We start from the raw sequence: 14046 nt of genomic DNA on the forward strand, positions 1-14046 counted from the left end.
TAGGCTTGAAAGATTGAGGGCGGGTCAGCTCTTTATGGTGTTTTGAAAGGTGCCTCGAAGAGGCTTGACATTACTAGGTAGGAGCAAGTGCTCCATGTAATGAGGGGTTTTCTGCCCTTTGGTAATTTGTGGTTGTGAGCTGAGGGCTCAGGAATTATAAACTTGGGGCTCGAAGCCCAGAATTTGTAAAGATCCCTTAACTTGTGCTTTCGTTTGTAAAGTTATAATTGTACCTGATTTTTCATTGTTATTTCACCTAGTGAAAATTTGTTAAATCTTGTTGTCTGTTGAAAATATAACCTTTATTGAATTTTTAATTCATCTTTCAGACTTGTAGTTAGACCCATTCCAGCCCGCACCTTCTTTCACCTCCGCATTCCACGGATAACTCCATAACAAATATAAGCAAAAATTAATACTCCAAATCTGAGTAAATATGAAATGGCACATATGCAATTTTTGCACCAACACTGGATGAATTGAAAAATATTTTAAATTGTAAATAACAATGTACACTGCACGTATAATTTTATGCTAAGTTTAACATAATACAATATTTAAGCAGGTGTAGGTTGGTGAAAACTATTTCTTTTTTAAAGAAATATTTTACTGAAAATGATTCCCCACTTTGTAGGAATTTCTCATGTATGACCTCCCCACCTAATGGCTTAAATGTAGCAAAAGATAAAGTGTTGTATTGTAGAGTTGCTGTTCATTTTTTCTCAAGTTAACTATTAAACTGCATGTGAATTAAATATAGGCACTCGGTCATTCTTTCAGCTATTCATTGCAGTCAAAAGGTAGACAATTTAAGCACTTATACAACTTAGGGAGGGTAAGATACATGTTTGTCCTAGACTATATAACGAGGTTAACATCTAGGACAAAATAAATAAATAAATAATCTGAAAAGAAAAACAAAATACAATCTGGAAATGGATTGAAATAGTGAATAAGTGTAATTGTAAATGTTTAACATTGTAATATGCATGTACCAAATCATATTCTGGAGTTCAATAAATTATTACTCCCTCCCCACATAGTCCAAGTTAGGATCTCTCCTCTAACAGGTTAGAGACCACCGGTGGACTGTGTATAATCCTAGCCGACTGAGCACAAGGAGGGTCATGATTCAGAATATGTCTGAGATACCCACTCCCATTCCGTTGCAGCTAGTATCCCGACTCTGAGGACCACCTACTAGGCCACCTCAGGTGTTGTCCGTGGTTCACGAACTAGAACGGGAGTACAGTAATCCACACCATATCTCAGTTTATTTGTGACATGTTCCAGTCTTATATATGATCGAAAGTTTTGTTTTGAATTTAGAACTTACAGTTTTTGAACAGACTGTACATTTTTTAAGTCAAAACATTTATGCAATTTTGTGTCATGACAATTCTCAGTGTATACGTTTTACATAGATATATGAAACTTCATAGATTTATTTTGTATCTTTTTTATTTAGACAGGTATAAGCTGCCAAATATGGGTGCCACCACAAGATTTAACATTGTCTGTTCTAGGGTTGGACATTTTATTTCTGATAAATGTAAACTGTGAAGTTTTTTCTTGAATATTTTTTGGAAATTTCTTCCATCTTGTACCTTGTTGAAAGATGGTGTTGCTTCCTAAAGTTGAGGAGTCGCTCACCTCTCATTGAAATTCTTCTTGTTCACTGGGGTGTACCAGTATGTAATATAAAGTATGTGGTATCTTCCTACAGTATGTTGTTTACATTGTTAATTTTGATGGGCTTTTTTTTTCCCTTCTTCATTAGTTAGGTGCTGCTGTTACTGTCTCAAAGGCATCCACAGCTTCATTAGGAAAGTTTCAAGCTCAGCTTCCCAAAGAAAAGCCAGCAAAGAAGATTGGAGCACTTCTTCCGAATTCTAAGAAGAGGAAGCGTCCAATGCTAGCACCAGAAAAAGAAAAGAAATCTCATTTGGATATATTGGATGGTATCTTAAAAAAGAAACCAAAAATAGATGTAGAGAAGGCAGTCAACAAGCAGATATATCAGGAACAACAGGCGTAAGTATTCTCTTTCCAGCTACTTGTAGGATCTATGAGAGCTTTATTTTATAATTTATACATTCCTCAGTTTATCTATTGTACTAGTGTTCAACACACATAACATTTACCATATCAATCAAAACATTTTAACAATAAACCAATGACCGGATTACAAAATCCTGTATATTCCTTCTCCTACTATCCCTCCTTTCCTCGGATTTTTTCCCCAAGTGATTGAATATTTAAACCCTAACTGATATGGAAAGGTTCATAGAATGATGAAGAGCTTGGACTAGGAATTGTAAGTTAGGTTTGCTCGGGGGGTAAAGCAGTAGAGCACAATATTGTATGTGTGAGGTTTGTTGAGCATAGGCTCTATGGGGAAATGGGGACAATCTAGGAAGAATAGTGCCTCTTTGGCAGTCATTTCCACAGTTCTGCCAACCAAAAGAGTTGAACAAGTGGCTAAAGCAATAAGTGAAGCTCATTCGAAACAATACTTCCTTCATACAAACAGGTATACTTTATAAATATATAAATGGAGAGAAAGAGAAATGAAAATAAATGGAGCCATAAGTAAAGAAGTGCATTGCTGTAGATGTTTGGATCAGTCCTGCATGCACCTTGCGGTCTCTTGAAACATTTGCAGTAATGTGACGAAAACATACACAGGGTATTGTAATTATGAATTAAAATGTTTTATTTCTCATGTTGAATATAGAGCCCCTAAAAATACTAACAAATTAAAATTTTAGACATATACAAGGCAAATTAATTATGAGGAAACCTGTGCTACATGATGAATATTGGATTCCGTGTTTCTGAAAATGAAATATTTGTACTTCATTCTGTTGTAAACTTTTTTTTTTTTAATCTGACCACCAGGCTTCTTGTACCTCTTACTGAATATCTAAGGTGTTGACACAAATTTTGTAAGTCATTGATAATATCTTGCATCCATACATTCAACCACTGAAAACCAGCAGTTATCACCAGAACACAACGCACTAGCATTGTTAGGTTCACCAATTAAAAATCAGAAAACACCCCACTGAAATCATATATTTTTACTATTTATTCAGAAGGAAAAACAAGCACTTCTCTATGTCAGCCATTCACATTTTTTTTTCAACACCCACACACACACACACTCTCTAACCCAGACATCTCTCTCTACTGCCAACCCTATCATATTAAATTTAATTTCAAATATGTTACAAAGTCAACATCCTCCCACCTTGAGTTGTGGGAACAACTCAACACATCATTTATCCACATTACAATACAAAACTGAATTTACTATACACATATCAAAACAGCAAGATCACCTCTCCCCTTTCTTGTCTCTTTTGGAACGAAAAAAAAAACAACAAACACTTGAGATAAATATCACATAGAATAAATGAACACTTGTGAAAAAATATCACTCAATCCTCAAATCTTTTGGGTTTAATCACCAGTCTCCCACTACTAGTTTTCAGTTTGGAGCTATCGGTTGATGATTTAATTGTCCTTCGGTCACTTTCTTTCTTTTCACACAGCTTAAATTGTCTGAAGACGTGGTCTTCTGCAGATGTCACTTCGAGTGGGTATACCTTCTGCACCGGTCTCACAAGCACCCCTCTTTCAGTCTTCAGATGAACAAGTCTCATAACACCACCTTTGCCAGGGATAACTTCCATCACTCTTGCCAACGGCCAATTCAGTCTCTTGGGGTTGTCATTGTCTACTAGTACTACTTCATCCACGAAGGGTTTGTACTGACTTTTTGTAGGGTGGTTCTTCTGAATTAGTTGTCCAAGATACTCATTCCTAAATCTCAACCTTAAAGTTTCTTTTATTTTCTGTCTATATCTGTATCTTTTGTCGAATCTTACATTTTCTATCATGTCGATATCGGGCATTCCAACCTCCTTGACCTCTTGCAGAAACATTGCAGGGGTTATTGCCATCAGGTCACTCCCATCATTGGACAGGTAGGTAAGCGGCCGAGAATTCATCACAGCTTCGATGTCACACAAGACTGTCATCATTTCTTGGTACGACAAGCACGAATTTCCCAGAACTTTCCTGAGCATTTGTTTGAGAACACCAATAAACCTCTCCCACCAACCTCCCCACCATGGTGCAGCGCGAGGATTAAATTTCCATTCAATTTCATTTGCAGAACTATATTCAACAATTTTATCCCACTGAATCGTCTCCAAGGCATTACAGACGCCATGAAAATTTGTCCCATTATCACTGTAGACTATCACTGGCCTTCCACGTCTGGATACAAAGCGTCGAAAAGCTTCTAGGAATGTTGAGGTAGCCAAAGATGTCACAAGCTCATATGGACCGCACGAAAAACAGCACACGTGAACAAACAGACCTAGGCTTTCTCTCCTCCTCTCAAAATCAAAGGTCCTGCAAAGTCTACCCTTGATATCTCAAAAACCGGAGCCTCTCTCACTCTGTCAACAGGTAGATGAGCCCGTTCCGCTTCAAGATGTTTTCCATGGTATCTTTGGCAGACAACACATGATGTGATTGCACTCTTCACAGTTCTTCTTCCATCGAGGATCCAGTATTTCTGTCAGAGCCTGCTGAGCAGAATCTGTGTACCAGCATGACATAACTCTTTGTGTTTTTCCCTAATGAGAGCACGAACTGAAGCATGTTTTGCAGGAAGGATAATAGGACAGCGAAAAGCGTAATCATCCCGACGTGCTATTATCTATTTCAGTCTCATCACTCCCTCGTCATCAGTGAAAACACAGTGTGTGCTAAATCTCTCGTCCTTTACATCTACAAAACACTCTTTTTGTATGAACTTCATCACAATTTTCTCCGCTCTGGTCGTCTCCTCAACTGATAGTTCTGCGTATATCCTAGTTAATTTTTGCTGTCGACAATTGTGCAGAAATCTCAAGATCCACCCCAGCATGCGAACTGTTTTCCGAAAACTCGAGAAATAGTCGAGGTGCCACTCTTGCGTATTTGACTTACTATTGCGGTCATAGTGTTGACTTTTCTTCTTTTTTCTTCGAACACTTCTTCATCGTTTCTTGTAACTTCGGAGCAGGGCCATTGAGTAGGGGATTGTTTCAGCCATTTCGGACCCTCCCACCATCTCTGTTCCAGTAAATGCTTTGGATCACATCCTCTTGATGCCAGGTCAGCTGGATTCATGGTTCCAGGAACATGTCGCCACTGTTCAGTTCTGGATAATCTTCGGATTTCTTGAACTCTATTCCATACGAAAGTTCCCCAAGGTTCGTCTAATTTTATCCAAGATAACACTGTCGATGAGTCACTCCAATAATAAACAATAATTTCTTTTGACCTTAATGATGGTAACACTGATGTGGCAAGTCTAACACCTATAGTAGCTGCTAATAATTCCAGACGTGGTATGGTGATCTTCTTGGGTGCCACTCGTGCCTTTGCTTGTACAAGACGTAGATCCATGTTATCAATCCTCTGTACTCGCAAGAATATAACTGCTGCATATGCGGTTTGACTAGCATCGCAGAATATATGTATAGATATGTCTTCAACCGATTGCAGCCTTCCAATCAGACATCTGTGAATCTTAATCTCAGCCAGGAGAGGTAATTCTGCCAACCATTTCAGAAACCTTTTCTTTGTCAATTCATTTACCTCAGTGTCCCAGTCCAGCTCAGAAGCCCAAAGTTCCTGCAGAATTAATTTAGGGCAGAGAGATACAGGACATGAAAAACCAATAGGATCAAATACTCTATGAGCAGCTCTTAGTATTGTCCTCTTTGTTATTACATCAGGTATGATATCAATGACATGTGCCAGATTCAACTCAATAGTATCGTTTTCTTTATTCCAAACTAGTCCCAACACTTGTGACAGGTTTTCAGTTGTTTTGTTGTGAGAATACTCCCACCCTCGCAGGTTGAAAGATGCCTTCTCCATAATTATTTTTGCCTCTTTCATGAATGAATTGAGCTCAGTTTCATTGTTAACACTTGTAGTACAATTATCTACATAGAAACATTCTCTCAGCCTTTCTATTGTCGGAACCAAATAGGGATTGTTATCAACTGCTTCTCTCTTCATCTCGTTCAAATGGAATTCTATTGTTGCCGACAGTAAGAAAGGAGAACATGCAAGACCAAAAACAACTCTATTATGACGAAACATTTTCATCTTTTCTGTACATTCCTTATCCCACCAAAAAAATCTTAGAAAGTCACGGTCTCTAGGATGGACGCTTATTTGGAGAAATGCCTTTTCTATGTCTGGGATGACTCCAATATCATTTTCTCTGAACTTCAGTAATGAACTAGGAATCAACTCTATAAGGTTAGGTCCTTTTTCAATACAATCATTTAGAGAAGGAGCGTTCCTCTGTTTCGCAGAGGCGTCAAATACAGGTCTTATCTTGGTGGTGCTGTTCTCTTTCAAGATAGGTCGATGTGGTAAATAGTGTCCGCCATTCGCCAGCTCTTCTTCGGATACCATTGCAATAATTCCTTGCTCCATCCAATCTCGTAAGACGCCATCGTATCCTCGATAATGTTGCTCAGCTTGTAGTTTCATTGTGACTGTCTTCAATCTGCGCTGAGCTATTTCGCTATTGTCCAGAAGAGGTGGATGTTGCTCGCTCCAAGGTAGATACACTTCATATCTGTTGTCTTCATTCAGCCTCACAGTCTCAAGGAAATTCTTCCTAACTCGTTCATTCTTCTCGATCGTAGATTCCTTTACTGCAGGATCAGTAATTCCAAGAATTTCTAAGTCCCAGAGATCACAAATTTTTGTTTGTTTTGAAAACAATGATGTCTCCAACAGTGACGCTGCATCCCTTCTAGGTTTATTAATAATTCTTCCCATTAGTGTCCACCCTAGAACAGTCTCAACTAGAACTAGACCACACTTTAGTTGATGTGTCCTCCCAGTAAGCAATTCACCTGCGACATCTGCCCCCAGTAGAATATGTATGGGTCCTCGGTCTTGTACGTCTGTTAAACAAATCTTCAGATCCTTTATCTCATCACTCCAAGTACCATGCCTAACATATGGGACATCTTCACAAATTATTTCTTGGCTCAAAACTTGCAGTTCCTTGGAATAGTTTCCCTCTAATCTTCTTAAACTTATGTTGTAACAATCTAGTGATGGGACTTTCGATTCATTTTATTGAATCCATTCATTTGATTCCGTTCACGTTACTGAATCGATACAGTGATCCGATTCACGGCTCATTGGTCACCGCTCCTACTGCATCTGTGTAGTATGTGCTGGTAAGACAGCAGCTACAGCATTCAGTGCTCGCAGCTGCCATCTGGTCTTCATACTATGAATTCTTTTCTTAGAAAAAATGCTAGTTACTCTAATACATCGAAGGTTTCCGGCGACGCAGGGTGGGAAAGGTTAGGATTAGGAAGGTAGCAGCCATGGCCTGAATTAAGGTACAGTCCCAGCATTTCCTGGTGTGAAAATGGGGAAACTACGGAAAACCATCTTAACGGCTGCCGACGGTGGGATTCGAACCCACCATCCCCCGAATGCAAGCGCATAGCCACGCAATATTAACCGCACGACAACTCGCTCAGTCATTTTTGAAAATATGTATTTTTCTATCAGCTGAGGATTTTTTAAATCGTCATTTTGTATAGGCTACCCGAGATGTACAGTAGCCCGCTGGTTTTCTCATTCAACGTACTGTTATTGCGTCTGTCCACATATGATTGAAGTCTTGTGCAACGATGTGACATATGAACTGAGAAAATACTGAGCTGTTCTTTCCAATATAAAACAGGTACTTTTGAGTAGTCATGAGCACGACTCAGTCATAGGGCAGGCTAGAGTCGAGTTTAATTGTCAAATGAATTAAGGCCACAGCCGCTTCCTTCCCACTCCTAGCCCTTTCCTGTCCCATCGTCGCCATAAGACCTATCTGTGTCGGTGTGACGTAAAGCAAGTAGCAAAAAAAAAAAAAAAAAAATTGTCAAATGTCAATTAAGTTTTTTTTTTAATTAATTAATAGAGAAATGTACACTCAAGTTTGAGCATTAAATAAATTTCACATTTTAGTCTTTGCTATAGTCTGTAATTGTCCTGGTTCTTTTCGTGCATGTTATGATGTGATATCTTCTACACTTCTGTCCACACAAAATGCACTTACAATCTTCGTCTGGCTCATGGAACTTCTGGTTTACGCATACCTTGTGGTGAAACCCATGTATGGAGAGTCGTGTTATCACGTGGCGCTGTGTGTTGCACTCTCTAGTCCATCTATCGTCCGTCATCGCTGGTGAGGCGTAGAAGTCGAGGTCGATTTCACTTTTCTTCCTTTCCCTGATGTTTACTAGTGCCCTGCTTGCTTCCGTTGATTGTAGGTAGAACTGTGATCGTATGTCTTCTGTGAAATACGTCTCCCGCAGCATTTCGTATACCATCCGGGATGGCGCTGTCTTTCCGACTCGGGTAATCCTCTTCATGAACATTGCTTTTATTCTTTCTATTCTCATCAGGTCTCCGATCTTCAGCTTTTCCCACACGATCTCAATTCCATATGTTATCACTGGCGCTACTGTCGTCTTGAAAAGTCTCATCGCCGTGCTGATTGAAAGGTTTGAAATGTTTTGGATGCTGTATGAGGCTCTGATTGCTGCTGCCGTTCTTTCTTGAATATGTATACCAAAGGACGCCGCCGTTGTCTGTAGTGTTATTCCCAAATATTTGTAATTTCGTACCTTTTGTAATGGCTTTTGGTGTAATGTTATGTTGTCTTTGGGCGTTGATTTCCCACCTTTTCTGAAGGTCATTTGTACTGTCTTTTCTTCATTTATCTGTAGGCTGTTTTCCTCCACCCAGGTCTCTAGTCTGCGGACTGCCCTTTGCACATCCTCCTTTTCTTTCGCTCCGATCAGCATGTCATCTGCGTATAGGATCAGCTCTGCTTTTGATCCTTCCTCTACTATGCGGTTCACATCTGCTGTATAAATGTTGAAAAGTGTGGGACTCATGGGATCCCCTTGCATAACTCCGTTCGTCTGTATTATGTCTTCAGAAATTTCTACGTTGTTGTTTATTCGGATTATGTTCCTCCGTAGACATGCTTCAACTATTCTCACTAGTGGGTCTCTCTCGCCGATTGTCAATTTCATTTTCTCGATTAGCTTTCGCCTGTCGATTGAGTCGAATGCCTTCTTGAAATCAACAAAGACTGCGTGATATTTCCCTCCTTTGTGTCTTAAGGCTTCTTCTACCTGATTTATTAGGTATTTCACTGCCTGGACCGTGCTCCTGCCTTTCATAAAACCGAATTGACTTTCTGGAATGTACCCACTGAAGGCTTCCAGTAATCTTTCATTTAGTATCTTCGTGAAAACTTTAAAGGATGCATTTTCTAGTGCTACTCCTCTAAATGAGTCTAGTGATGTTCTGCTCCCTTTTCCTTTGAACAATATCTTTAGAGTCGCTGTGTTCCATCCCTCTGGTATGTTCCCAGTCTGTATACATTTGTTCATTAGGTCTTTCCACAGTTCTTCCATCTCGCCAAGTGAATCTTTTAAGTGTTCCATGTAAATTTTGTCTGGTCCTGCGGATTTCTTGTTTCTCCCTCCTTGTATTGCTTTCCTAATTTCATACGTTGTTATTGGCTCCACAGCATGCGCGGGTTCTGCTGTTTCTATGTCATATGCTTGCTTCAGCCCTTCCTTATTCAGTATGTTCGAGAAATGATGTTCCCACTTCTCCATATGAATTTCTCCTGTTGCAATTGACGTCTTCTTTTTCAGCGCTATGTATGGGTCTGATTTTGCTTCCTCGGCTTGTTTCCTTCCTTGTTTCTCTGTATATTCTTCTTTTTTCTTTTTTATTAGTTCTTTATATTTTTCCCTTTTCTCTGCATATGCTGTTAAGTCTTCTGGGCGTCTGTATAATTTTGCTGCATTCAGGGCCTTTAGAGTTGCTTTTCTTTCCTTGTAACACTCTTGGTCAAACCAAGCTTGTGCGTGTCTTCTTTCCTTTACTATAATAGCTTTCGTTATTACTTTGGTGGCTGTTTCTAGGGCTTCTTCTAGTCTTTCTTCTTCTATTAGGTTTCTAGCTTTCCCGATGTTTTCCTCGCTTTCTTCTACTGTTTCCCGCTGGATGTTTCTAGTATATATACTTGGTCTTTTTGCTTCCTTCCTCTTTTGTTGGATTTCCATGCGTAGGCGTGTCATTATAGGTATGTGTTTCCTTATTGGTGCTGCCGATGAGTTCCATAGGCCTTCTTGTTTACACAATTGTAGTTGTACTCCTCTAAAAAATAGTAGGTCGATGGCACTATGACCGTTATGTGCAAAGTAGGTTGGTGTTTCTTTTTTGTTCGCTATTTTGAAGCCTTCTTCTTCCAGTGTCTCAAGAAGGATGCGAGTTTTGGTATTTTCTTTGTCTATCCTGCAGTTAAAATCTCCGGCAATTATAACGTTCCTTTCTGCTTTCGTTTGTTCTATGGCTATAGATATTTTATCCATTATGTTTTCTATAGGTGTATTTGGCTGAATATAAATTCCTATTATCGTAATTTCTGATGTGATTATTGTGACCATGTTTTCCTCCTTGATGATTCGCTTGATATCTCCCAGTTTCCCTTTTATGAAGATTGTGACTCCCCCTGCTGGTCTTCCTTCCGTCGGGGTCGCTAGCGTGTGTATACCATAGTAACCTTGCAAGTCCATTGGTTCCGTGAGGAATGTCTCTGTCTGTATTATAACATCTGTGTCATCTATTGTCTTCTGTGATATGTGGGGTATTGCGTTTCTTATTCCCTCTACATTCCATAATAATACACTTATTTCCGTGCTCGACCAAGGTCCCTTCTTCTTTGGCAATTGGGTGAGATGTTTACTGGAGTTCCACCCCTCGTTCTTCCTCTGGTCTCCTATCATATCTCCGAAAGCGAAATCTTCTGACTTTTATTCCCGGTGGCCAGAAATCCGCGCTCTGTGCATCTTCCAAATAGATATATGGGAAACCGACCTTAAAAGCTTTTCTGTCTCCCAGTGTATGAAGTTCTTCACATTCTGTGTGTCCTATGATGCCATTCCTTTCCAAGAATTTTCTTATATTTGTTGGCGTGGTGCTCTGTTTAAGCCGACCTACGTGCAGCCATGCCATTTTTTCTGCCGCTTCTAGTTCACCGTCATCATTTTGTCTTTGATTGGTTAAGGGCGATATGTTATTCCATTTGTTTCTCGTTTCCCTTATTGTCTCTCTCTGGCGTTTTTGATTCTTCTCTTCGCGTGTACTAGTGCTTGTTTCATCGAATGCATTTTGTGCTGTCCTGACCGTGTGGTTTATTTCTGTTGCAATTTTGCTTTTTAGACTTTGGTTAACTTTTTGCTCAATTATTTGATCTAGCTTGTTTTCCAGGAATTCCATTATGCTTTCTAATTTCTCATTTACTGTCTCGACATTTATTGTCGTCTGCTTGACTATAGCGTTATTGCGTTTCTTGCCTTGTGTTATTGGAAATGTAGGATTTGCTGCGTGTTGTATTCTTCCTTGGTGGTTTTCCTCGTCATCGGCAGATGGTGTGCTATTCTGACTCCCAGTTGCACCTTTATTTATGCGGCCGAGAGATGTCCTCATGTTATTTGTTTCCCCGAATGTTTTCTGGGAACGATCTATGCCCTCTATATCTTTACCATCCGGATTGCTGCTCTCTCCAGTTGTTGGCGCCTTTGCCTGGTTGTCTTCCCCTCGTGTTTCTGTTGTTGCGTCTATAGATGGTGCCACCTGTCTCGCGCTGCTGTTTTCGTCCCCTTCTTCTTCTTCCAAGTCAATGTGATGTTTTCTAACCTCTACTGTTGTATTTGCTTCGAAAATATCCACGCGATTTCCTGGCTTCACATTTTCCTCTATTGCTTTGATATATTCTGTTAGAGTACTCACTGCGTTCAGAATGTTGTCTTTGGTGTCCTTCTTCATATATCCTCCCGTTTCAGCTATATTTCTTAGTTTTTGTAGAGCGCTTTTTGCTTGCACTTCCATTTCTTCCGCCATGACTTCTGCACGTTGTCGCATTTGTAGCATGAGATGGGAGTATCTCTTCTGTGTGCTGCTAAATGTCTAGTCGCATTTGTTGCAAGAAGTTAATACTTCACCCCTGTGCGATGGTAGAACGTCTTGTTGCACTTGTGGCCGGTGGAGAGAGTTTCCTCTCTATGCGTTCTGGGTTGTCTAACTGCATCTGTTACATGAGATGGGAGATTCCCGTGTGTGTTGCGCTAGAAAGTCTTGTCGCACTTGTAACAAGAGATGGAAATTTGTCTTCTCTGCAGCCTGCGTTGGCAGCGTTGCGATCTAGTGGTTTCGCTGTTCAACACACCGGCATGTAGCTCCAGCGTGCAACTTACATGTTTGAGGTTAGAATTTCGCCAGTTTTACGAGTATTGATCTTCTCGATTTTCGCATACTTACGGGATTTTCGGTTGTTTTTCTTCCGTCACTTTTCTTCTCTGTTGTCAACAGGCACTTCCTAAGTATGTAAGCTAGTCTTTTATCACTTTTAACACATATATTTGCCGTTTTCGGGACCGTCCGACGCACGAGACTTTAGCACTTAAAGAGCGGTGGTTAATTAACTCATAATACTAAGATTCATTAAACTAATAAACTAACCTACCTACGTACTAGTTACTTCAGAATTATGTTTTGACTACCTTTTTAACACTGCAAATAAATCCATCTATTATTTAAACCTCCCTGTAAGAAGAGGACAGTGAATGCAAATGGGTATTATTTTCAAATGAGCTGAGCTCGAGAGTCCATTATAGCATACGATTCTTTCAGTGTAGTATGGCTCACTGTATCTCGCTGCAGTGAGCCGATAAGGAGCCGTGCGTATCTTGTGTCTCACTGAGCCGGCTCGTTCACGATTCTTTCCGTGTGCCATGGCTCACTGTATGTCTCGCTGCAGCGGAAGCTCGGCTCTCCGCGTGTCCAGTGAGCCGATAAGGAGCCGTGTGTATCGTGTCTCGCTGAGCCGCGCTCGTTCACGATTCTTTCGATGTGCCATGATTCACTGTCTCGCTGCAGCGGAAGCTCGGCTCCTCGTCAATGTCCAGTGAGTGCGCCACTCAGCACTGTCCGCTGGGAGTAAGCTGAATCGTGTGCCGTGAGCTCGCCGTTCCTGTGAATCGATTCACTCGGACACTCGAATGAATCGATACACTGCTTCGAATCATGCATTCAGTAGCCAACACTACAACAATCATGCTTTACCTCTTGGGAACGTACTCCACCAAACAAAGAGTGTATTAGAGTTTCCTTTCCGACTGACTGGTACCCCATTTGTTCAGCTAGGCCACGCACAATGTAAGACTTAGTAGACCCAGTATCAATGATCGCTCGCACTGTTTTTTGTGTACCCTTACCCATAACAACAACTGTCAGAGTTTGCAAATATACCTCAGGAGAAAAAGAGACGTTAGCCATAGTCTTACCTACACGAGTGGCATCCTCACTAATCGACTTTCTTTCTCCCTCAAAATTATTTTTTGAAACACTTTCTTTGTCTTTGTTACCAAGTTTATAACACATTAGTACCACATGCTTCCCACCACGAACAATACATCTAATAATGGATTTACAAGCTTTACTTTGATGACCTCTCTTTAAACAATTAAAACAACAGTGCTTGTTACTCAAGATTTTCCTTCTTTCTTCCACAGTCATTTGTTGAGCTTTAATGCATTCTGAACTTGAATGAGGTTTAAGACAAAATATACACTCCTGTCTTTTAGAAATATCAGTAGATAACAAGGCAGAAGCGGTGGGGACATTTGGTTCAGCAGCTTCCCTTGGTTTTTTGCCTCCCTTAATCTTGAGCCCTTGGGATGTATTAATGTTGAACCCTTTCATTGCTAATGAAATTCTTTCCTCACTAACAACTTCACTTTGGAGAAAAGCCATGAGCTGTTTCAAACGATCTTTGGAGACAGAATCACATCTGAAAGAAGTATTCCTTTGCCAGGTCTTTAGTAAGTCTTCTGGCAAGGATGATTCAATTCAGGG

The 14046-nt window shown here is 40.2% G+C and overlaps 1 protein-coding gene across 1 annotated transcript in view; it reads left to right on the top strand.

Annotated features, from left to right (window-relative positions):
- The window catches only part of LOC136876464 (ribosome biogenesis regulatory protein homolog), a 69266-nt gene that overhangs the window by 53581 nt on the left and 1639 nt on the right, over positions 1-14046 (top strand). Inside the window, exon 4 of the mRNA XM_067150453.2 lies at positions 1781-2034. Coding sequence (XP_067006554.1) covers positions 1781-2034 — 254 coding nt within the window. The remainder of the gene's footprint in view (positions 1-1780; positions 2035-14046) is intronic.

Source organism: Anabrus simplex, chromosome 6, assembly GCF_040414725.1.
Source record: "Anabrus simplex isolate iqAnaSimp1 chromosome 6, ASM4041472v1, whole genome shotgun sequence".
In the NCBI taxonomy this organism is placed as follows: domain Eukaryota; kingdom Metazoa; phylum Arthropoda; class Insecta; order Orthoptera; family Tettigoniidae; genus Anabrus; species Anabrus simplex.